The 24,410-nt window shown below is 45.1% G+C and overlaps 1 protein-coding gene and 1 long non-coding RNA gene across 8 annotated transcripts in view; both read left to right on the forward strand.

Moving 5' to 3' along the window:
• rbms3 (RNA binding motif, single stranded interacting protein) overlaps positions 1 to 24,410 on the forward strand; it is a 298,844-nt gene that overhangs the window by 218,236 nt on the left and 56,198 nt on the right. For all 7 annotated transcript variants that reach the window (XM_030120522.1, XM_030120523.1, XM_030120524.1 and 4 more), the window contains 2 exons: positions 5,819 to 5,976; positions 14,102 to 14,181. In XM_030120522.1, coding sequence (XP_029976382.1) covers positions 5,819 to 5,976; positions 14,102 to 14,181 — 238 coding nt within the window. The remainder of the gene's footprint in view (positions 1 to 5,818; positions 5,977 to 14,101; positions 14,182 to 24,410) is intronic.
• LOC115409371 (uncharacterized) lies at positions 7,582 to 11,582 on the forward strand. Its single transcript, XR_003933940.1, has 2 exons — positions 7,582 to 10,437; positions 11,279 to 11,582. It is a non-coding gene; the product is annotated as an uncharacterized LOC115409371 (long non-coding RNA).

A 24,410-nucleotide genomic window follows, 5' to 3' on the forward strand; every position in this document is an offset into this window, starting at 1 on the left:
AATATGCAACCCCCCCCCCCCCCCCCCCCACACACACACACACACACAAAGGCTTCCCAAGTTCCAGCCATCGCAGAACACTCTTTTATGTTAGTTAATTATCTCACCTGCTTACAGACTCCAACAGGAAAATGACTCAGACGTGCAGCGAATCCCAATCTGTCCGGGCAAATTCTCAGAAATTAGTTCAAGATTACGGAAACGTTTTAATAGAAACATAACGGTTTAATCATTGTGGAGCCTACAGGTGCACACACCAAAGTGATTAAAGAAAAACTCTGATCCAAATTATGAATTAGTGGGATGATTTTATCTCACACAGAGGAAAAACATTATTTGGTTTAATACAGTTTTCTAAGTAGTGACAGCTGTATGCCTGCATGGTATGTTTGCCGTCTTTATCTTAAACCTCTGCCAGTAACCCATTTATTCCAGCGCTATTAAAGCCATGTTTAAGTGACAGGTGTTTGGGGCTGTTTGTTCAGACATAATATGGTAATTGGATTGAATGTGACTGCCCTGGGTGATAGCGCAAATCCTTTGCGCCGCAGCCTTTTTGTTGCCAACAGAAGGCTTGAATCAAAAATGTGGATTTCGTCAGCCCCCCAGTGAGCAGCAGAAGGACCTCACGCTTTTACCAGCTTGTGCTCTTGTTGTCTTTTTCTTCAACGCTGTAACATGCTGTTCTGTGATTGAGCGTGTCCAGGTTAGAGACGGTCTTCTTTTTTTTCTTTTTTTTTTTTTTTTTGTGCATATGCTTGGTTATAATGTGAGTTTGCATATGTCACCGTGTTTGCGCGGATGTGTATCACAATGAGGGAGAAAGCTGGCAAAGTTTGGCCATCTGTCTGTAGAACCTGACTTTGATGAATACCGCCGCCGCTGTGGAGGCCACACTTTGAACCTGACACCTTTCCTGTGATGAAAAATGCTTCTGCACTAATGCGGCACAGACAAATGAGCTGCTCCTTGTTTAACCGGGTCCCTACAAAATCCGAATCTTGCATCGCAGACCAACCATTAAGCATTTTGCACGTGTGCAGCTTCAGGCCTCCTGCGGTTTGGCTCTGATTACAGATACCTGCGATGCAAACAGCTGCGGCACATAGAGACACGCTGCACTGGTACACAGTCTCGGTTGTGAAAGTGAGGCTGAAGTCGAGCGCCACAGAAATTTGCTATAGCAGAACAATTAGCCGAGAGTCTGGGAAGCATTCGACAGCAGCCGGTACAAAAGGGGGAAGTGGAATGAATCATCCATCCACCGGCGAGGGAAAAACATTGGGAAGTGTTCATCAAAGTGCAGCAAACTGCTCGGCTGACTTTGCCTGCTGTTGTCTGACCAGCTGACTTGCCAGCTGACAGGATAATAGGTCCTTTGTAGTGTTACCTTTTTGTCTCTGAATTCTTTGGCTCCTCACAAATTAAAGCCGAGCTTTTGAAGTGAGCTGATGCGCTCATATGCCTCTCCTCTCCCCCACCCTCGTTCTGCCATCACCCTTCTCCTTCCTTCCACTCGGCTGGGCCGCTCGTCTTTTTTCGATGCTTTCTGCAGACTCAGGCTCCCACAGCAAGATCTGAGCGCGGATCTTCAACCTATATACAAGACAACAGGAACGCTCCCTCCGGCATCTGCAAACTTGTCAGCTTACACATTCTCACAGCAGCAGAAACACAGCAAACGCCGCTTCCTTGCAGTTTCATCCGGCAAGTCAACACGCCGCCCATTGTCTCCGGCTTTAATTGTCCTCCTCCGGGCTGCTGGTTAGTCACACAGCGGTCCAGAATGGCATACCTGAGGGAGGCGACTAGTGTGTGTCGTTATGCCGAGGATTGACAGTCACATGCGCATTCGTACACAGGCGGGCACACACTCGAGTGTGTTCCCGCGCTCGACAGAGGCAGCCAAGAACCCCTGTAGCGCCAATTACACGTAAAGCTCTAATCTCTTGAGCAAGCTGAAAAGAAGAGTAAGAAGAAGCAGGGATGAAGGGCTGTGAAGATAGGAGACGGCAATAGAGGAGGGAAGGTAAGACAAGCAGGGATGGATTGATGTAACAAGCAAGGGGAGAGAGAGAAACGCAAAGAGAAGGAGGAGGTTGGTAAATCGGGGAGAGCGAGTGAAAACCGGGAGGAAGGCATGAAAAGAGAGGAAACGAGGGGAAATTATTGAGGAATTATTGAGACGCTGTAAGAGCGGCGGTAGCTCGACAGTGGGGGCAGCGAGATGCAGTGCCCCCAGTCAAGACACATATCTATCTCTCTAACTTTTATCAGTTAAATGGATACAGCCCTGAGAGCCCCAAAGGCAGAATGAGAGACTTCTAACGCCTGACGTCTCTTTTCCCTGAAGCGTTGTCAAAAGGCAACAAGGGCTTTCTTTAATGTGCTATATCTGCCTGTCATGTCAGCTGCCTCCATCTCTGTCTCTCCTCAGCTGTTTTTTCTCCACCCTATCCTTTCATTCTTTAACCTTTTGCACATGATCTGTGACTCCCCTTTTATCCCACCCCCCACCCCTTAACCCGCATTCTTTCCTGTTTTTCTGTCTTATTTATATTATTTTTCTGCTAATGCTCCCCCTCCCCTGTAGCATGGTAATGTTCTCAGAAATTACAGTGAGGTAAACAGAGCAGGGTGTGGAAATGAAATAACTGCCACGGGGCTGTCAGCTGCGGCGAGGGGGCCATCCGTCAGCAGGAAATGACACGCCACGTCGTCCACCCCCACTCCCTCCTGTCACACACTCAGCCGGGTTCCTCCCATCCTCCTGGTGGCAAGGTGAAGGAATTATGCTCATCAAAGCCCCAGCGCAGCCTGGAGCCTTTCCATTAACCTTCTACAACGCTGGTCAATGGCGGTGGGACAGCCTCAACGCGCCTCCACACACACACACACACACACACACACACACACACACACACACACACACACGAACAGCGGGACGCCTTCAATGGCAAAATAAAAAGATGTGTGCACGCCTACACAGGTGTACAGTATCTAGCGCACATTTAATGGAACAAACACACATGCATAATGGCTCCGGGATGGGATACGCACAGGTAGGCACGAGCTTACACACACCTCAATTACCGTCTCATTCATAGCCTGACAGCGGAGCGTGCGCCGGGGCTGACATTAAAGGAAATTAAATCTCCTCGCGGAATGGGCCGGCCCATCTCACCTCCCGTCAAAATACTCTAATTTCCCAACTCCTCTCTGTAACCTTCTCATCTGGGTATTTAGGGCTTTGTGGTGCGGAACGTCATCAAAGGGAGAAACTTAGCGAGGCGGCCGTGCGTAGACGAGGCCTCCCTGTGATAATCCCCTCCCCGCCAGCGGAGTCCTCCGCTATTAGCCCACGCTCGCAAATTACCGCTCCACATTCTGTCGCACTCTTTCACCACATGTACCGTCACATGCTTGCAAGGGGAAAGTGTTTTCATTCAAGTGGGTACCCACACACACACACACACACACTCTTATCATTGGCTTAGCCCAATGAGTGAGTGATTCAGTTAACTCTTTGATCCAGACCTCCTCTCCGCGTTTGGGATATGAAGCCTATTTGACATAATCCTGAAAAACATCGGCTCACATCGCCCAAGAAACTCAAAGCAAAACGCAGCTGCGAGGCTACACACTCTAAAGGGTCTTAGCGTCGGGCTGACACGTGCACAGTGCAGTTTTACAGGCAGATTTAATTAAACCTCATTCACTGCCAAACCTCTGTGTTGAGCAGACGCTTTAGTTTTTAGAAAATGTGACAAACCTGGAGGAGGAGGAGTTTAGTTAGGTAATGGAGTTCCTGGTTTAAAGGAGGGCGAAAAAAAAAAAAAAAAGATGTGGCCTTTGGACACCGGCTTTCTCCCAGAGGTTTTAATCAGATCAAACACGTCCTGTCAGATAAGGCGGCTAATTAATCCGGGAGGGGAGCAGTCCTTTTCCTCTGACAGATGGAGGCAGGACGCCGGTGGAGACATTTCTTCTCCTCCTCCTTAACCTCGTCCTCCACCGTCAACGGAAAGCACAACAAGACGGAGGGAGACAGCAGTGCCTGCGGTGAATCACAGATACTCAAAGACAGTGTTTATGCAGCACGCATCTGAAGTTTCTCCAGAACCCCCAGCTGAGAAGATGACAGCCGCTCGTATTGACGGTGAAGCTGTTTGCAGTTCTATGTATGCGGATGAAATACATAACAAGGGATTTGCTTCTTCTTCTTTTTTTGTATCTTTTTGAGGCATTTCAATGAAACTACATCAGCTATTTCCAAAGTGAAGTAGTTCTTTCGTTATATTACTTTGTGATTTAAAAAAAAAAAGCAACCCATTAAGCTATAATTTAGTTAGGTGTAGATTGTCTGGAATACTCTTTATAATAGTCAGAAAGCTCTTCTCCTGCTCGCCCTTGGTTTTCTTTTGTCTTTTTGCCAGTTTTTTTTAACGTTTATGATACTAAAGTTGGCTCCACTGTATTCAGTCCTTCACTAATGGAACACTCTCCTTTAATATTAATACAATTTCATATTTTTTATGGCTGTGGGTCTTACAAAATTACTGCTGTTATTCAGGGTAGATTCAGATCCCCTCCTTATTATACCTTGTAGATCAGGATACAGATTATTATGGAGATGTTACTTTGAAAGATCCTTACTGGTGTCTTTATTGATTGGAAAGACAGGCTGTTTTCACTATTTTCAAGAGATATTTACATTTGGCTTTGCATGATATACCCTACATATTTAAAGGACCTAATAAAATGTGGAAACCCAGAGACATGTTCAAATTAGACAAAGGTATATTTTTTCTGTGGGACTGTTTCATTGACTTATAAAATTAGGATCATTTTACAGATTAGACTCACAGGAAGAACATGCGAACACACAGAATGTTGGGGATTGAACTTGGGTCCTCCGGAAGGCAGTGACTATTGCCTATTTTAGACGTTTTCAAGTGAAAATAGAAAACTCTTGTTGTGTGGTGGCACTCTGTTTACATGATAATGGTCCTCAAAGCCACGGGAAATGCAAATTTTGGAAAACGTCTCCTTGCGCCTAACTTTTAGGAAAAAAATCCCACTCCATCTCTGGCGCCTGTGCCGCACATGGATGGAGCAATCGTCATTAAAATGTGTGATTAGACACAGACACTGGCTAGTGGGTCGTTTGCTGCCTGGCTCAGGGACTGAGCACACACACACACACACACACACACACACACACACACACACACACACACACACACACACACACACACACATAGGCCCAGCGATACCTCAGGCTCTACCCACCACCAGCTGTGCTGCTTCACCTAGCTAGCAGCAGCCTCTGGGCGATACACAGAAAACACTGTTGTACAATATGCAGCTTCTCTTTCTCACTCTTTCCTTGATATTTTAACTTGACCGTTAATACCCGGTTACAAGAAAACACCCGCAAGACGCTCACAGGCCGTTTTAAGTATGCATAGCATACAGGATGTTAATTCAGACTTCCATTTCTGTAATCTTCTCCTCACAAAAGTCCTTAAATCGGCCAACACACTCATTCATTCACACACACACTCAGACATCGCCTGAGGCAGAGTGAATTATGGATGTGTCCATATTGCATTCGGCCAGATGATTGTACGGGTGTCAGTAAGGCCAAGTGTCATGAGAGTTTAGCTGGAATTTAGCTTCACATTTGGCTGCAGTGCGACACGCTGTGTGAGCGCTCGTCACACACAGACGGTGCATCACCGTGCGTAACGAGTCATTATGTCTCATACAGTCTTTTGCTTTTTTTTTCTTTCTCCCCTCCTTGATCACCTTTCAGCAACAAGAGCAAGACCCCACCAACCTCTACATCTCCAACCTGCCGGTGTCTATGGACGAGCAGGAGCTGGAGAACATGCTGAAGCCGCTGGGTCACGTCATCTCCACGAGGATACTGAGGGATGCCAACGGGGTCAGCAGAGGAGTCGGCTTCGCAAGGTAAACAGCAAAAAAGAGAGAAGTAACAAGACGGTGGCGTTTCCCATCTGAAAGTCGGACATGTGCGACGGCGTGTACATTCCTTTTTATCAACACTTAATAACAAAACTTTTTGTAATTTAGGCTTTTGAAAACAGAAAAAATGCAAATGTTCTCTTGTGTGGGAGACGGGAAAATAGGACTGTTCTTTCTTTCATTACAGCTCATTTGATAGCGGGTTTTGGGTTTTTTTTTTTTCACGTGTTGAAGTGTCCTTGAGCAAGACACTGAACCCGTACCAGCCCTCACTATTGATTGTGTGAATAATAGATGAATGAGACGAGCCGTGTAAAGAACTTTGAGACTGCCTGAGCAACGATGAAATGCAGTCTGAGTCCTTTCACCATCTTTAAAACTTCACAATGCATTGCTCTTTTTAAGCTGTACATGTGTTTTTTAATAGATCTATGTTAGCGTTGCGCACACACACACACACACACACACACACACACACACACACGTATAAAGTTCTTCGTAAAGTAACAGTGCTCTTTCTCTTGTCTCTAATTTACATAAGCACTGATTGCACCCTGTTGTTTTTATTAATTCATTCATTTATTTTTGTTGTTTATTCCCACCTCGTGTATCTGCAGTTCCCATGAGTTCTGTCTCAGCGTTGTTTTTGGTCATTTTTTTCTTGATTTTTGCGATTCTGGCCTCTGCCTCGTGGCCCTCGGGGCTGTTCATCATTTGAAACATTTTACTTGTTTTCTTTTTTGCGCAGTTTTAGTGTTTATGCTTTTTTCTATTATATCGTTAACATAATAGTATAATTTATCACAGCTTAATCTGTCCTTGGAATATATGTGTTGCACATATTGATATCACAGCCCTAATTCAGACACATTTTCACGAACCAACATTGCGAACTGTAAAAGCTGATCTGAACCTCCATCAGCAGGACCATTTCTTGGTTGATGATGGTGTTTTACAGTGCTTGTGTGTACAGTGTGTGTGTGTCTTTGCATTCACAAATAGTCATGTATAGCACCAATTACTCCCTTCTCCTCATGGTATATTCCCTGTTGCCATATTTCCGAGCTATCACTGAGCAGTTTATTTCTTTTTTACTTAGAAAAGTTTCCACTTCAGCTTGTTAATCCCCCAAAGTCATAAACCGTTCTGTCCTTGTCCTCGACAGCAGCCACCAGGCTCTCATTCCCTTCCACACATTCCTCCGCTGTTTACCCAGAGGAGGCCGCTGACGGCCGCCGAGCCGCCATCTTGCGGGGATTTTTCTTAATCACCTGCTCGGGCCGAACTCCTCTCCTATTCCCCGCTCTATTACCGGAGGTTACGGCGGGACAGACGAGCACAAACACTGGCAAAAGCAGCCTCTTCATGCACAAGCGCGAGCATATGCACGGACCGGGCCGCCGCCGCACATCGGCCAACACACCTGCGACGGCGCCCGCGACAAGCGCCCGCGACAAGCGCCCGCGACAAGCGCACGCACGCACACACACGCACACACACTCGGAGCGTCCCGTGGACCAACAAGCGGAGCAACAGTAACAACCTGCCACAGGCCACCTGTTCAGACAGGCCGCAGTGGGAGGAGGTGATGGAAGGGTGGAGTGAAGGAGCAGAGGGGACAGAGACGTGAGTTTAAACTAACGGTCAGGGATGAAGAATTAATCTTGGAGGTTATTATAAAGAGAGTGAAAAGGTGACGGCAGAGAGAAGCAGATGAGGCAGAGAAATATTGAGGAATCGGTGGAATGATCGCTTGTGGCAGAAAAGAGATATAAAACAATCACAAAATAAAAAAGTAGAACTGGCCCAAAAGACACCTGGTTAAAGGAGAAAGCATGAATCAATGTGTTTTATGAATTGAGGAAGTCCCATTAGCTGTATCAACAGACAGACCGACAGACAGCCAGCTGTGGAGGGCCGGGCTGCGAGGGGCATTAGAGAGAGTAAACTGAGCTAAGTGTTTGTGGGCCGATCCATTACTGTTATCAGAGGCCATTACTCCAGCCCCAGCACTAATCATTGCAGACAGCAGCACCTGATGCCATTAACCAGCAGCGCGCGGGCACACACTCACACACACACTCACACACACACTCACACAGAAGAGCAGGGCTGCCCGGCTGTCTACCTGGCTGACTCTCTGACTGACTGGCAACCCCGAAACTCTTCACTGACCAGCAACACACTGTCTGGCCGACCGGCTCGCTTCCCCGCGACCGCCCAGCGGCCTGCCTGCCTTATTTACTTCATGTCTAGCAGCCTGTTTCCCGTTTCTCGCCGGACTGCAGCGACAGAGAGATGGCACCGAGGAGGAGGCGAACACACCAGAGCCGGGCAGGGCGCCGAGGGAGGCGGGAATAGACGGAGAACGGCGTTCAGATTGAGCGTTTGACAACAAATACACGAGAAACGAATGAGCTCAGCGGTTCTCCATTTCATTCCAGCTTTACAGGCTTGTGAAGGAGGTTAGTTGTGCTCCTGATCAGGTGTGTAATCAGGCCGCCTCCAAAACCGAAAGCACGAAGGAGCAATGGTCCGTGTGTCTGTGAGTGAGCGACGAGGTTAATTTGTGCGGTTGAACATGGATTTGAAGCGTATCGTGCATGTGTGCATGCATACGCGTAAACAGATTATGCAGAGTATAAACATAAACCCTGTGTGTGAACAGCTCAGTTCAATTAAACTCCGCCGTGTGATGCTCTCTGCAAAAAAAAATGTTTCCAGATCATAATACAGACTTCAACAATACAGACAAGGAGCGGTTTCAAAACACGTTTCATATTAGACAAAAAGCTGAAGGGGAAAGAACTTTACGCTCACACAGAATAATGAAGTTAATTTACTCTTTTTTTATGAAACTGTTAAACATAAAATTGATGTTATGTCATCATTTTTGGTTAATAAAATTACCCTGATTTTAGTGATCTGTTTTCAGGAAACATGCTGATGGTTCTCGGGCTGCAGCTGTCGTGAATCCAGTATAAGACTCTATGTTCTCATAAAAGTGGAGAAGGAGAAGCAATGTCAGCTTTTAAAAACAAAACGAAACTAAAGTAAAGTTGCCTGCAAATGATACTCAAGGCTTTTGCTTTTTGAGAGAAAAAGTTTGACTGTGTGGTTCAGTTTTACTGAAAGCTGTGGTGTTGTCATGTATTAGTAAAAAAAAAAAAAAACATCAACAATGTTTGGTTGGTGAAACATTTCAGGCAGTAAATAAACAGTTTCTAATGGAACATTTTAGAGCAGTGGTGTCGAAAACATCTGAGTTCAGGGGCCACATAAAGCCCAGTTCCATCTTGAGAGGCCAGACCAGTAAAATAGCGTCATAATAGCTTTTAAATGTAAATTTTAAAGTTTTTCTTAGCTGTTTTGCAGAATGTACGTGAGTCCAGTACATCCCAGAATGCGGCACATGTTGTCATAAAATTTTTGTGAAGGTAAATATGGGCGGTCTGTGTTTTTATGAAATAAAAAAGCAATCAACGATTGACCGAAAAAACAAGCTTTTTCATCAGGTTTGAAAATCCTCCCACTGCTGTGAAGGACCTGTTTTGAAGAAAACTGAAAAAAAAAAAAATAACGTAGACAGATTTTTTTGGGAGCAGAAGACTTGTGTACCAAACTTGATGAATTTAAAGGTTGAAGAAAATGACTTTTCACTCAAGGCTTCTTCTTTTTTTTTTATTGTTGTGGTGGTTTGTGGTATGAGTCAAAACATAGAATTGATTATTACAGTGCCACTTATTGCAGTGGATCAATTCTTGGGGTCCAGCCCTTCTGCCAATCTCGTTGTTTGGAGACGTTCCTGTATTTATTGCGCGATTGCTTTCACCTGGCGCTGAAAAAAGTAATCCAGAGAAGGAAAAATCTAAACACAACACTTTTCTTTAACCTGCTCTGCTGCTCTGGCTGCTAAACATTAAAGTTTTCTGTACGAGTGGCGCTGATGAACTGATGAGCTGAGTCATTCTGGGCTGGTTACCGGCCGTCTTGAGACAGAAGATAAAGAAAGGAGGAAAGGGTGGATACAGGGTCAGTGAGAGATTGATGAGGTCAGGAAGTGTGAAAGATTAAATATTCTAAAAAGAGAAGGGAGAGGCCGGGAGAAGGGGGTGAAAATGACTCGGACTGGTCATAATGTTAAAAAAGAAAAGGATGAAGTGAGACAGAAGAAAAGGAGGGCACAGAAAGTTAGAGGGATGGGGCAGCGAGGAGTGAGGGTAACGCTGAAAGATGGAGGAAATAAGCAAGGTTGAAAGACGGGGAGGAATGAGAGAGACGTCAAAAAGAAAAGGTGCGGACGTGCCGGGAGTAAGATGAATGGGACACAGCGAGCGATAAAGAAGCTATACGGTGGGGAAAAAAAGCTAAAAAAGAAGGATGGAGGTGGCGATAAGAGAAGGATGGGAGACAGAGGACAGAGACTTGAGAGGCTGACAAGATGATGTGAGTATTTTAGGAGCTGAGGGCATATAAAGCATGGAAATCTGGAATGAAATGAATTCTGCACATTTCAGGAGCATATTGGCATAAAGGCGCAACGATCAGTCAAGCCTCTGCTGCCACGACGCTCCCAGTTTAATATCTGTGCGTACAGGAAAAACCAGCGACGCGTTGTGGGCGTAACGCCATGAACATGTTTGCGTTTAATATGCAGTAACTTAACCCAATTTAACTTTATGATAAAACTCCTCTGTGCACGGAGAAAATCACAGCCTGGTCTCTCACGCATTGATCGATGTTTGAAATTCTCCAGTCTCGGTCAATTAAGATGCAGGAATTTTGATGATGTGGTGATGAGAAGAGTGTGCGCAGTTTTCCTCCATAGCTATAAATCCAAAGAATGGAAATTATGGTAAGTAAAGAACACTTGTGACATTTTGGGAAATGCACCTATTTGCTCTCGCTTCAGGTTAGATGAGATGATTGATATCATTGTCAGATCCGTCTGTTAAATATGAAGTCACAGCCCCGAAACACTTAAGCAGGATTTATGGTCTGTCTCCACTGAGTGTTGAATGGTCAGGGGAGCTTCGAAACCCACACACACACACACACACACACGCACTCACACACTCACACACTCACCTTTTCAATGTCAGACAGGGCACGTCTGTCGCGACCATTCGCTGCTCCTTTCCAGAAGCAGCGATCCAGAATCCAGACCCGGTTCCTGCCCTGAAACAGATCAGCAGTGATCAGCTTTTCTGACCCTTTTCTTTTTTTTTTTTCCACATGTGTATTGATGCATCAAATTTTATTAATGAAGGTCTTTTCATGCACGTAGGTACACTTCAACATGATCCACAGCAAACTGATTTGATAACAAGCAAAATATATACTGGCAAAACAAGAAAAGAATGGACGAGAGGTTTTTCAAAGGTAAGCTAATTTATTATGAAATTGAAAGAGACTTGAATGAAAATTAAAATAAAATTTGTGTTAAAATGATGTTAAGGTAGAACTATTGGGACACATGAATTAGGGTAAAGTTTTAATTTGACAATTGAAGGGGAAAGCTCATTAAAAATGAAAAAAGCTGTTATCGAAGCCCAAAAAAAAAAAACAAATTAGGAAGAAAAAAAAACATTGAAATAGTAGAAAGTAACACAAGACGCAGCTTGGAAAAGAAAAATAATTAATATATTCTGAAATGTAATTTTTTTCAGAATAAAATCTTTATTGTATTTTTGTGCCGAGATAGAAAACATAAACATATGAGAATATTCATTGATTTAGCATATATGTCTACATGTACAGTACAGCCAAACGTGTTTAAAGTATGTTAAAAGTATTAACTTTTCAGACATTTTAAGACTGAAGCGAGAAAGTTCAGTTGAGTACTCCATCAGGAAAGTGTTTAAACATTAGATGAAAACTTTTAATCCCTGCTTACTTTCCCAACACTAAGAGACATATTAAAGAGATGATTTCATTTATTTATCTGTGAAATTCACTTACAGCCGCTGTAGAAATGGTGTCGCTACAGCAAATATGAGAGACTAATCTGATTAGAAACATAGATATAACATTACTCTGGTAAATAAATTAAAATTGTCTTTTTTTTTTTTTGTTTTGTTTTAATAAATGGCGTTGTGTGTGTTTTCTGCTGCAGGATCTCTTAGCCTGTGGTGTTGTCTGGTTAGCGACTCTGAAATGTCACTCCAGCCACAGAATAAAACTAAACTAAACTAAACTAAAACAAACCAAACCAAACTAAAGTAAACCAAACCAAACTACAGTAAACCAAACTAAACTAAACAAAACTAAACTAAACTAAACTAAACTAAACTAAACTAAATTAAATTAAATTAAACTAAACCAAACCAAACCAAATTACACTAAACAAAATTAAACTAAACCAAACTAAATTAAACTAAACTAAACTATACTAACTAAATACTAGTTTAAACAGTTAAGTATCCACAAAGCTGCCCCAGGAGCTAGAATGCTGTGGGAAGTACGGTGCACTGAGCCCTGTCCTCCTCTAATGTCTGAATGTTATTCCCTTTAGTCCGTTCATTGCTTTTCACCTGTTGTCCCCCCCTTCGAGGGGGAGTCTTCTCCAGTTTCAGTTGCTGACTCCACTATTACGAAGGCCTATGAACAAGCTCCGTCCGGACCGGGAGGACACCCCTGTCGGTCCTGCCCGTGGACTGGCTTCGGTTCTACTGCTGGGATCCGTGGTTCTTGTGCTGGACCGTCCAACGGACTGTCCTCAACATAGTCCTAGGCTTTACTTCTTATTGTCTCATGCTAGCTGTTGCCAAAGCTGTCCGTCCCTGGGAGAGGGATCCCTCCATACTGTGGTTCTCCCCAAGATTTCTTCTTTTCCCACTGGGTTTTTGGAGTTTTTTCTTGCCGGATGTGAGGGTCGAAGGCGGTGGTTGCTTCGTTCTGTCTCGTTACTGTAAATATTGACATATTACCATTATGCTTATTCACTGTTTTTACTTTTACCGACAAATGTAACATCTTGAAGCCCTCTGAGGCAACTGTTGTTGTGATACTGGGCTATACAAAAATAAATTGATTGAATAAGCAGCTGAACTCATGCGCTCTGATGAAGGAAAACAACAATTACTTTGATTCTCTGTGAGACAATGAGTGTGTTTGCATCATTAATTTTTTTTCCTCGTATAAATTATTCATTATATGGGGTTAAAGGTTGTTTTTTTTTTTTTTAATTTCCTTCGAAATGTTTGCATTTTTTCACAAGCTACCAAAAATAATAAGGTATGTGTGAGCATAGCATGTGCAATCGATCCCTGTCCGGGTGTTGATGTGTATTTCCTGGTCTGTGATCCGATCCTGTCGGAATTCCAGCTCTTATCCGCTTCACCTTCTTCTGCCGGTTCGTTTATATCCTTGCAGATCTGTCACAAGCTCTCGTTCTCTATTCTCTTTCTTTTCTATTATGCACAAAGAAAAAGCCGCATAACACCTCTTTCCCCGAAAGCCGCGAATCTCATTATCAACTTCTGACTCATGCAGCCGGTGACGTTTCACAGCAGGTAGAGCGACGAGCTCGGGAACGTCTCCCTGGAACTCTGGAGAATTCACAGAATTCAACTGCCCCGCTGAACAGGACGCGGTTTAATGGGGGCTTCTCTGCTGCCGTGAATGTGCCCAGAGTGGCCGTATTTAACCTTGCATGCAGCATCTTTAGGTATTTTCTGTTTTTCTGTCCAATTAAAGGTTAATTCGTGTTCAGTGTTAGAAAATATTCCATCTGGATTGCTCTTCTGAGTGACCCAACTGTAAAACTACCAAGTACCTGGAGAATATGAACTGGGAGACATGAAACTCCCTAAAACCTCAGTGTGTATACGTTTCCCCCGTTTCCACGGCGACAGAGTCGTTTGTGGAGGGGTATCTTGAGGAAACCCTCTTGCGCATAGTGGGATGATACAAACTCCACTCAGAGAGGCGCTAACCCTTTCTAGTGGTCTCTAATTAATTTCCCAGCAGTTCCTCCTAATGATTTAATATGGAGGTTCTGTGTAGCTGCGAGTTAATGAAGATGGGATCATCATTTTCAGCTTATGCTCAAAGTGAGGTGTAAAAAAGATTTTTAAATTAACCTCAATGTATTGATGTTTCATTTCAGAATGGAGTCTACAGAGAAATGTGAAGTAGTGATACAGCATTTTAATGGAAAATACCTGAAAACCCCGCCAGGCATTCCAGGTGAGTCCTCCCTTCCTCCGCTTTCCCACATCAGACCAATCTCTCTCTCTCTCTCTTTCTCTCTTTCTTGGGAAAAAAATCATCACCTCTGCAGTAAGAAACCGCCTTTCTAATTCTATTATGGTAATATCTCCTCACAGATCTGGAGGACAGCTTGATAGATTATGTACACCGTGGTTTCTGACACCTGAAGCTAACTGTCGCGGCTCTGGCAGAAAAGCTGACGGTTGCATCGGTCTTTTCCCCCCTCTCTCTCTCTCTCTCTCTCTCTCTCCCTTTCTCTGTCACCATCTCCTCCTTCCCTCCCTGGTGGTGCTCTTGCTGCAGGCTGGAACTTCTTGGGCAGGAGAAAAGCCTTTTAATATTCACGCTCATGCCTCTGTGCTGTTCTTTGCAATCTACTTAAGAGCTTGCACTCTCCCCTCTTTTCCTCCTCTGCCGCTGCTCACTGTTGCAGTGTCCTTTCTCCTCCCTATCTCTTCCCTGTCTGCAGTCGCCCCAGACGGCGGCCAAGGAGAAAAACAGGCAGGGAAAAAGTGGGTGAAAGAAGAAGAAGAAAAAAAAAAAACGGTCTCAAAAGGGGGACAGATGTAGAGACGAGATAGCAGTGTGTTAGCGCATAAATGTGTCTTTTAGTTCCTGTCCGCAGAAGCATTGTAGTTGCAAAAGTTCGGAGACAAAGCCTTGAAAATGTGGGAAACAGAGCAGGTCTCCAGGGAAAAGAGGGCTGTCAGGAGGTGGCAGCTGAAAAAAAAAAAAAAAAAAGTGAGTTGGAAGGGGAGTAAAGATATGAAAGAAAGTGTCAGAGGGAAAAGGCCAGGATGAAGGGAAGAAATGCTGCCGAGGCACTTTCTGGGCCAGGTGCTGCGGCGTCCCCCCCCCCCCCCCCCCCCCCCCCCCCCCCGTGCATCCCGGCCAGATAGGGCGACGCCGGGGAGATCTCCTTCACCGCCGTGGCAATTTTATTAACAACACTCACACGCCCAACCGGCGGCACAAGAAACAGAGCCATAAATCGCTCTCTGCCATCCGGTAATATCTCCGAGAGACTGGATTTAGAATCTCCATATGTGCTCAGCCACTGCATAGCCGGCAGCCATTAAAGGCAAGGTGAGCGGTTATATTGAAGTTGAGCCGTAATAGGAAACCTTTAAAGCTGTAATATCAGGCTGACCTTCCCCTTTAAGGGGTCTATCTCCCCGCTGCTCAAGCTTTATTATTGTTAATGGATTGTTCAGGCTTGTGCCAAGCATGGAGATTTACCGCCCCGATCGAGGAAATCCTTCTGTGGAATTAAGAATGGTTAAGTTTACAAGGTCCGCCGTGGTCGGTTGCTACCATGGTCCCATCTGAGGGGGTCTATCAAATCCCCCCCCTCCCTCTTGTTTTACACCCGAAAATACAAATACACAAAGCTTTTATTGTCCTCGATGTTGTTTCCGTTTATAATTGGATTTATTGGAAGCCACAAACGTTGCCTTCAGAAGTCTCTGCTGGGTTATCACCACTTCCTTTTTTATTTTTAGAACTGTTCCGATCGTGTTTTCTTACGGGCTGTTTTCTCAGATATAGCTCCAAAACCAGATCGGAGCAAATACAATCAGATGAGGTGAAGGGCGGATCTCAGTCGTCTGCATGACTTTATTTGGAAGTCGAACCAAAAATAAGCAGACCAGAGACGTTAATTAAATTTCGCTGTGCTCGTGAAAGCAGCGCACGCAAGTTGTTGAAAATCTGCTGGAGCATCATGTTTTACCGCCTGCGCTCCTCGCCCTGCTTGACTTCTTTGTAGTTTTTACGACTTGTTTCCAGATTTTGGAAATTAAGCAGTTGATTACAGCGTTGTGTGATCCTGATATGAATGATTTCCAGAAACCGAGGAGGTAACATGGTGTTATTGCCACGTTTCAGATTCTCAAATGTTCACTCAGATGTTCAATTCATGAATACTGATGAGAGCTCGCTCCCCGGTCCACTGCTTTGATACTTTTTACTTCCTTCTTACATTTCTGGCAGTGTGGGAGGGTTAAGAAATCTGTTTTGTTTTTGTTCAGGGTGTGTGTGTGTGCGTGCGTGCATGTGTGTGTGTGTGAGACACTGTCCACGTTGACTTTCTGACTGCTAAATGGAGATTTCTGGACATTCTTTTGTTATCAAACTCAGATGTTCGTCTCCAGAGGACCCAGGGGCTTTTCTCTGGTCCTAGCAGAGGCAGAGAGCAGGCTCTTTTTCTAGGTGTGTGTGTGCGTGTGCGTGCATGCGGGTTTTCGTATGGTCGTGGGGACAAAATGTCCCCACAATATAGGAAAACCAGGCACAATGTCATTTGTGGGGACATTTCTTGGGTCCCCATGAAGGGAAACAGCGTTTTCTTGACCATGTTGTTGTTACTGAAAAAAGTAAAAGGTCAAAAACATTTCTTTAGGGCTACGCTTTGTTTTGGTGTGGGTTAGGGTAAGGGTCAGGGCTAGAAATGAATGGGAGTCAATGGAATGTCCCCAAAAGAGTGGGAAACCCAACACAGCGTGTGCGTGTGTGTGTGTGTGTGTGTGTGTGTGTTTGCAGAAAACTGCACAATTTTTGTTCCCACTCCATTCCTATTTGTTTCTGTGTTGACGTGCACGTGTGTGTCTTCAAATGTCAGCATTGAACAGCAGGTACACGTATATGTTTGTGCGTGCGTGTGTGTGTGTGTGTGGGTGTGTGTGTGCGTGTCATTTTGGTGGTATTTCCCCAGAGCCCTTTGCTATGCAGGGCAGCTTCTTCATCCATCCTGCTTTGACAGCTCAGCGGCACCCCCCGGGGGGCTCCCACCACACACAGCACAGCAGGAGTGTGTGTGAGTGTGTGTAAGTGTGCGTATGCCTGGTTATGCTTGTGTGACAGCCATGACTACAGCACTGTGTGAGCGTTGACTCACACACACGCACGCACAAACCACATAAGCACAAATATGGTCACGCACCACTAACTTTGACCTGAGCGGAATGTCAATATCCACATAATGCTAATGAGAGAGGGGCTTTTTTTTTTTTTTCACTCCTGTTTGGCTTTTATACACAAACACACACAAACGCACACACACATAAAGTTGCCACGGTAGCACGCACATTCACAACACTGTCAACATTTATGCTTGTGCAAAAACATGCACACACTTCTGGATGCGGCAGGCTGCCTCCCCGGCCCGCTCTCCAACATCTCGCCGTTTCCAGCTTAGCCACTCAATCACATCGTGTCAAGAGATGTGAGTGTGTGTGTGTGAGAGAGTATATGGGAGGTTGTTCTTGTTATAGCTGGCCTCCTCTCCTCAGGTGTGTCCAGTGGCAATTCAGAAAGGATATAGAGTCGCAACCTTTCCGTCGCGCGTCAGGAAGTAAATCTGCGGACGTCAGGTGCCGGGTCGTCTGTAAAAACCCAGCTGACCGCCGGAGAACAAACCAAAGGGAAGTTAACGCCGGGTTATACACAACGCCGCGAGGCGGAGGGGGAGGACGCACGCGGCAAATCGAAGAATCGTGGAAACGCTAACAGATGGCGGCTAATAGCGGCGGAGACGGGCACCGTGCACTTCCTGTTTAAATTTTAATGGAATAACATCTAACTTCCATGTGATTACATGAGATACTGACTTGATGTACGGCGTGGAAGGACGACAGCAGATGGCAGCTAATGGCACATAACTGCTTCCCTTTTCTTCTTGTTAAGATTTTAATTAAATCATATGTCATAAGATTCTATTTGTTAAGATTATGTGTTATGTATACAAAAAAAAATCTGTGAATTAATGTATTTTTGAGATCTTTTCATGTCATTATCTCTCGGTACGCGGAGGACGACAATCGGAATGATTAGTCGCTTCCAGATTTACACTTCAGAGTCCACAGATGCGAGATGTTGTTGTACACAAGTCAAAATGGATCAAAATCATTCAACAGCTCTGAGATCAAACAGTAGAAAACAACAAGACATCACTGCAGCCATGACAGTAAGAACTTTCAAAAAGTAACTAACAAAACCAACAATAGACCATCGGTATGATCAGTGCATGGTTTTTTGCTGTAAGCATGTATCTGTAACTTTCACTCAGAGTTGTGTCGGTGTGGATAGGCAATCTTCCAGAGCACACAAACATTTCTTGCCACATATATGTCCCCTGGATTTATAAGCACCCATAAACAAAACCTGAAATTAATATATATTTTCTTTACAGTGAGTATTTACAGATTCACAGGGCAGGAGATGCTTTGCAATGTCGTTATAGTCAAAGCGTTCTGTGTAATTGGAACAAGTGCATTAAACATGAGGGGCTTTTGTACTTTTATCAGCAATAAAACACGAGCGCTGGAAAACATGTTGCATGCCAAGAGCTAAAATTGGATTCTTGTCTGTGTGTTGCTGCAAGTTTCCACAGAAGTGAGCTCCGTTGGCGCCGGCGTATTGATACGTCTAATCAGCCATCCAGGTCAGGTTTGTTTGGCGCGGCCTGGTTGATATGAAAGGTGCGTAGCCGTCGTCCAACGAGCCAGCCGCTGAGGCCCGCTCCAGCCGCCCGGCTCTGCCCACGTGTTATTGTGATTCAGAGAGAGGGACATGATCGATAGCCCTGATGGAGCACTACAGCTGTTTAGCAATTCTGTGCAATGCGGCAGCCGCTCTGCCCGACGCTCCCGTCGGCTGCCAGCGCACATACATGCACGCGTAAATACAAGCTCATATGCATGCACTGCACAGGAACATGCGGGCTAAGTACATATTCTGTTTTCAAAATACATGCACTGCCTGCCGTTTGTGATGCGAACATGTATGTTAATATATTATTCATTATATTGCTGCACAAACGGATCCGCACATTACAGACATCGTAGACGCCCCGAGAAATGATCAACTTTGTAGTTGGAGGCAACAATAAAAGAGTTATCCTTGTGTTTAGTGGATGTGGATTTACTCAATACACAAAATAAATGGAATTTATGAAATGTGACTACAGCAATAAACTATAGTGAAGTGAGCCCAACAGGGACGCATTATGATTTACACTGCAACCCTGAGCGCTGGGAAAGTCAAAGGAAGCGCAGATAAAAAGTGATTTAATCCGCTGGCTCCACTGAGCCCCGCTGATTAAAGCCCTTCGTCCCACAATGCATTAAACAGCTTAGAGATGACACCCTATGGTAAATGTAATTCAAACCAGAGATACATTAACCATTGTTTGGTTTTGGCAGGTGAATAATCTCATGTACATACCAAACGTCTGCAGCGGCGGAGAAAAAAAAAATATATCCATTGATATGCCGAATGTGCTCGGCTGCTCTCGCTGTGTGGCTCAACTTAAGTTTCATTGTCAACAATTGAACGACGGCTAAATAAACCATGAGGTGTGTGTTGAAAAGGGATGGGTACAAAATGACAGCAGCAGGCTGAGATGAATCTGTCTCTTTCTTCAGAGTTTGACTATTCAGACCAAGTCCAGATTGAATATGCAGTAATGCACTCTTCTTCTTCTCCTTCTTCTTCTTCTTCTTCACTCTCGCTGTTGTTGCCTGCCTCATTGTCCTGCTGCCAAAATGGCAGTGGAGCCGAGAGTCGTTTCCAATATTGTCCAATAGATGCTGGATAAATAATGAAAACCACATCAGGAAGCAGCCACAGTGGCCCTGGGAGATGGAGCCGAGCGGAAACATGCAATATGTACAAGCTTTCCTGCTATTTTTCTTGGTCGTCTGGCATTTCTGTCTTTTTACCTTATCTGTTTTCTCAATTTCTGTCTCTGTCTGTCTTTACTCGCTCTCTGTCTTTCAGCTTCAAATCGCCCTGTTAAAAATAAAAACAGGTTTTTATTCAAAGGTGTTACAAAAGCCACCTCTCGTCAGAATTCGATTTTACATTAGCTGTGAATACTGACAGTCGCTATTATCCTGAGCAGAACACAGGGCCTGCGCCGCTGAGAGTGGAGGGGCTGAGCGTTTTTTTTGCCGGGGGTGCTGTCGCTGAAAGAAAAAGATTCCCTCCCTGTTGGCATCTTCACCAAGGCAACCATGCCAAGATAGCATAGGCAGCCCACGGTATTAAAGCGTCCCTCGCTGAATTAAGGCGAGTCCCAAATCACTTGGTAAGTCACAAAAAGCCCTTCTGAAACTGTCAGTCATACTCCAGTAATCTATGTTAATTTCTGCCATCCCTCCCACATTCCCCTGGCTAATAACTGGCCTGTCGGCGGGCCCGCTCCTCTCCCCTATGGCGTGTAGATTTAATGTGCGGCCAAGTAGGCTGGTGGCTCGGCTGTCAGCGCGTCTGACGCCGCCGACCGCCTCGCGCACGTGATTCCCGCGGCGCGCCTGCGTGTCGTGTGTCTGTGTGTGTGTGTGTGTGTGTGTGTGTGTGTGTGGGCGCCGATCTGTGAATCGTTGTGCGGCTAATGCTTTCCTTCCTCTTTTTTGACAGAAACAAAAAGGTCAGATCTATTACCCATTGATAATTCATTTACCGCCATCGCCGCCGCCGCCCGCCGTAAACTCGCCATTTTTTTCTGTCTCTGTTTGCGATTGTCAGCGGCAATCAGACAGCTTTTCAATATACTCCTGCCACAGATAATAATTGACCGCGAAACCTCCCTTTCAAATACACTTCTCAGGATATTGCATCATAATGAAATCTGTCCTCGGAGCGTGAACCCCCCCACCCCCACCCCTGACTTCGCCCGCCTCCCATTAGAGGCAGGACACACAGGAAGTTATTATTGGCATCCCCAGTAAATCAGACAGCTTCCTGAAAAAAGGATCAATTTCCCCCGATGCACTTTCTCATTATAACCTTATCTCGCCTACAGACAATAATCTGGATTTGTCACGCTTTGTTTGTTTTGCCGCTGAACTGTATCATTCATGAGCGAAGCCGGTGGTTCGCAGTGAGAAGGAGGAGGAGGAGAGAGGAGCGGCCCTGTCACTGAAAATATAAAGTATTCACCTGCTGCAGCTCCCTTCTACGGGAAAATAATATAAGCCCTTTGATTGGCTTCAAAGTTTGTTTAGGCGGAGGAGAGGAGCACGAGCTCCTGGAGGGGTTCAGACAGGAACGATTGACTTTGCTCTCCACTCAACTACGTCTAATGTGGGGAGAGAGAGAGAGAGAGAGAGACGGAACGGAGGAGAGCTGCTATGAGCAAAAGACACATAACGAGGGCGAGTAATGGAGAGAAGTACAGCGGGAGTGCATCGGAAAGAAATGGATTAGAGGTGGAGGAAATGTGACAGGAATAAGCGAGGAAGATAAAAGAGAACAGATGGAAAAGGGCAGCGAGGGGAAGAGAGTGATGGGTGGTTTAGAGAGGCGAGGGGAACGAGCGCTGGATCAACCTGTGCTTTTTTGGAAGGTTATGTCTGAGTAAAGTTTAGGATGCGGCATCTCCGGCCGACGAGATGAAAGCGTGACATTGGCCGTACGACCGCTGCCTAAGCTTGACCCCGTGACCCTGGCCCAGCTGTCCGCGGTGCTGATCCCCGGTCTGTCTTTCTGCCTCTCACCCTGCTCCTGTTTTGTTGTCCTTGCTATTATACTCTCCTCTCTCTCTCTCTCTCTCTCTCTCTCTCTCTCTCTCTCTCTCTCTCTCTCTCTCTCTCATGCACCCGTCCCTCCTTTATTGTTCCTGGCGCCGCTGTCTTTCATCCCTCACTTTCCCTGCATGCACCCCTCCTCTTCCTCTTCCTCCTCCTCCTCCTCCTCTCCTCTGCTCGCCATTCGTCACATCACACATTACTGCCCGGGCCTCCCTAATGCTCATCTATGTTACTGGATATAGATGAGTGAACACCGTATTAGTGTGAGCAAAATAACCACCTGAGGCTGCCGTTATTTATGAGGAGCATTTCCCCTCGCTTCTTTGTTTGACGTGTGTTCAGGCTGCTCATTGATGTGTTCGTTTCTCTGCTGTGCTGCAGATTTAACAACAACACGGACAGCTGACAGTTATGACTAAAGTTCTTTCTTTTTTTTTCTTTTTTTTTTCCCCCCATCGCTGTTAAGGTTTCAATTTTCTTTTTGTACATCAAAGTAAGCAGCAACAAGGGTGAAATCTAATTTGGGCTTGTTCAGAAAGTGCCTTTGAATGTAAAATGTAAAAACCCAGTTATTAAAAGTACAACCTTTTACGTTTTTTTTTATTTTATTTTTTGCTTTATCGCAAATTGAGCTGTGCAGTCATGTGGGTCTAAGAATGGCAATATCTGCCTTTCTGCCACTTTAGTCTGGAGGAAAATATCTTTGAAAGTATAGTACAACTTGTCAAGTTAATGCAGTTGTGCTTCTGATTGGCAAAGTCTTTACAAACATGGACGTTTTCTTTACAATACCCTTAAGACAAGGTAAAGATTTAACTTCTGTTGTTTCAAGCTTTGTTGATTTTAACCATCATGGTTTGGTTTTATTGTTTGGGCCTAAAGAGGTGTTGATTTACCCGAACGTGAAGTAGGAGGTGGGTTGAGTTGAATCTATTTGCTTTTTTTCCCAGAGTGTCAGAACGAGTCCTAAATTAAAGCACAGGGCTGTTGGGTTGAAGTTGAGATGCCTGTTTAAACTCATATTTTGAATTTGATGACTCATCCATCCATCGTCTGTATCTATTGATCAGAATTGGCGTGGCAGAGGGCCGCGGTGAGGCCGGGGTTCACGCTGAACATGGTCACCAGTCCATCACGATCAGGAGCTCCAACACAGCACCGAAAAAAAAACCCCCACCACTATTATCATTTTATCGCCAGAAAACTGGCAGAAATACAGCGCTCATGCTCCAAAATAATCACGCAGGAATGTTCCTATTCATTTATCTGATTGGCCAGATTACGCTGCCTTGCAGCAGGAGTCGAGCCAGGTTTCCCTGCACCCCGGTGGGCCGTCAGAGCGGCCGCATTCAAAGGAGCGAGTGGGCCGCTTTAATCTTGTTAAATCTTCTGGGGTTAATCTTCAGTCATATACTGCTGTGCGGCTCCACTCCCCAGTCAGGCCGAAGCACACAATGGTGATTTTATATATTTATAAATGTGTGCATGTATTTATGGAGAAAACACCAAGTAATTGCAGTGTTTTGCGGCTCGCTGAATTCACTGAGGTATGGAGTGCCTAAAAATACACCTAAATATACAGTCGTTAAACATGAATATTCACGGAAATGCGTCAGCTGTGTCCAAGTATTTCATTTTCTGCTGATACCAACAACTGCAGACGGAAAGTCTGCCTTGGTCCCAGCACCCACTAAATTAATTTGCTTAAAGACATATTGGCTGTTAAGCAGATTTAATGTTTTTTTAATTGTAGATTTTATTCAGCTAAGCTTTCAAATCACATTTATTATCATCAGCGAAATGTTCTATATTGCGTGTTTTACTCATCTAATTGGGTTTCTCTTTATCACAATTGGGACGTGCGAGTCGTCTTCGCGGATCTCCTGATTCCAGGTTTTAGCCATCAGTCAAAGTAATGCAGGACCTGCGGCGACGCATTTCCTTCGCAAAGAGTAATATTCAGCCTCTCAGCAGATACAGTAGGTCACAGAGCTCATAGCCTTCCAGCCAACCTGCCCATCCTCCAGAATGAAGATTAAGTTTGCTGAGGAGGATAATCATGCTCCAAGGTCTCTGTGGTATGCAAGCAATTCAGCAGACTTGCTTTCTGTGGTTCACTGGTCAACTCCTCTCCATCTCCTGCACATTTCATTATGAGGCACCAGAGTATCACAACACGCAGGTTTCAGCCTTTACAACTTCCCATTTTCTCCTCCTCTTCAGCATGTGTTTTTTTTTTTCCTTTGAAGGTGTACAGTACAATTGGAAAATAAAAGAAGTAGGGAGGTACAATCAGGTCATCCGTCGAGCCAGAATTGACGGATCGTATCCTGCGAGTGTTTGCGTCAGGGAAGCAGAGTGGCATCAGTTACACCCGGCCACGTCACTGTCACCGTCCCAGGACACAGAGGGCAGCGAGATAAATCTAACCGCCGCACCCCCGAAATAGAGCAGGAGCCTCCATTAGGACAGGACGCAGGCTGTGTGGGAACAAGCAGAGGTCACCGCGGTCAGCCGAGCTATTTCTGTAGTGCGACCGGACCTCCAGGAGTGGACGCCCATTCATTCATCCCATCGCCTGCCAGCAGGTTAGCGGACACACGCAGGCACACACACACAATAAAAATGTGTACACACCTCACACACCCTGCCGGTGGGCCGTCAGCTGGAGCG

This window comes from Salarias fasciatus, chromosome 22 (assembly GCF_902148845.1).
Source record: "Salarias fasciatus chromosome 22, fSalaFa1.1, whole genome shotgun sequence".
Taxonomy (NCBI): domain Eukaryota; kingdom Metazoa; phylum Chordata; class Actinopteri; order Blenniiformes; family Blenniidae; genus Salarias; species Salarias fasciatus.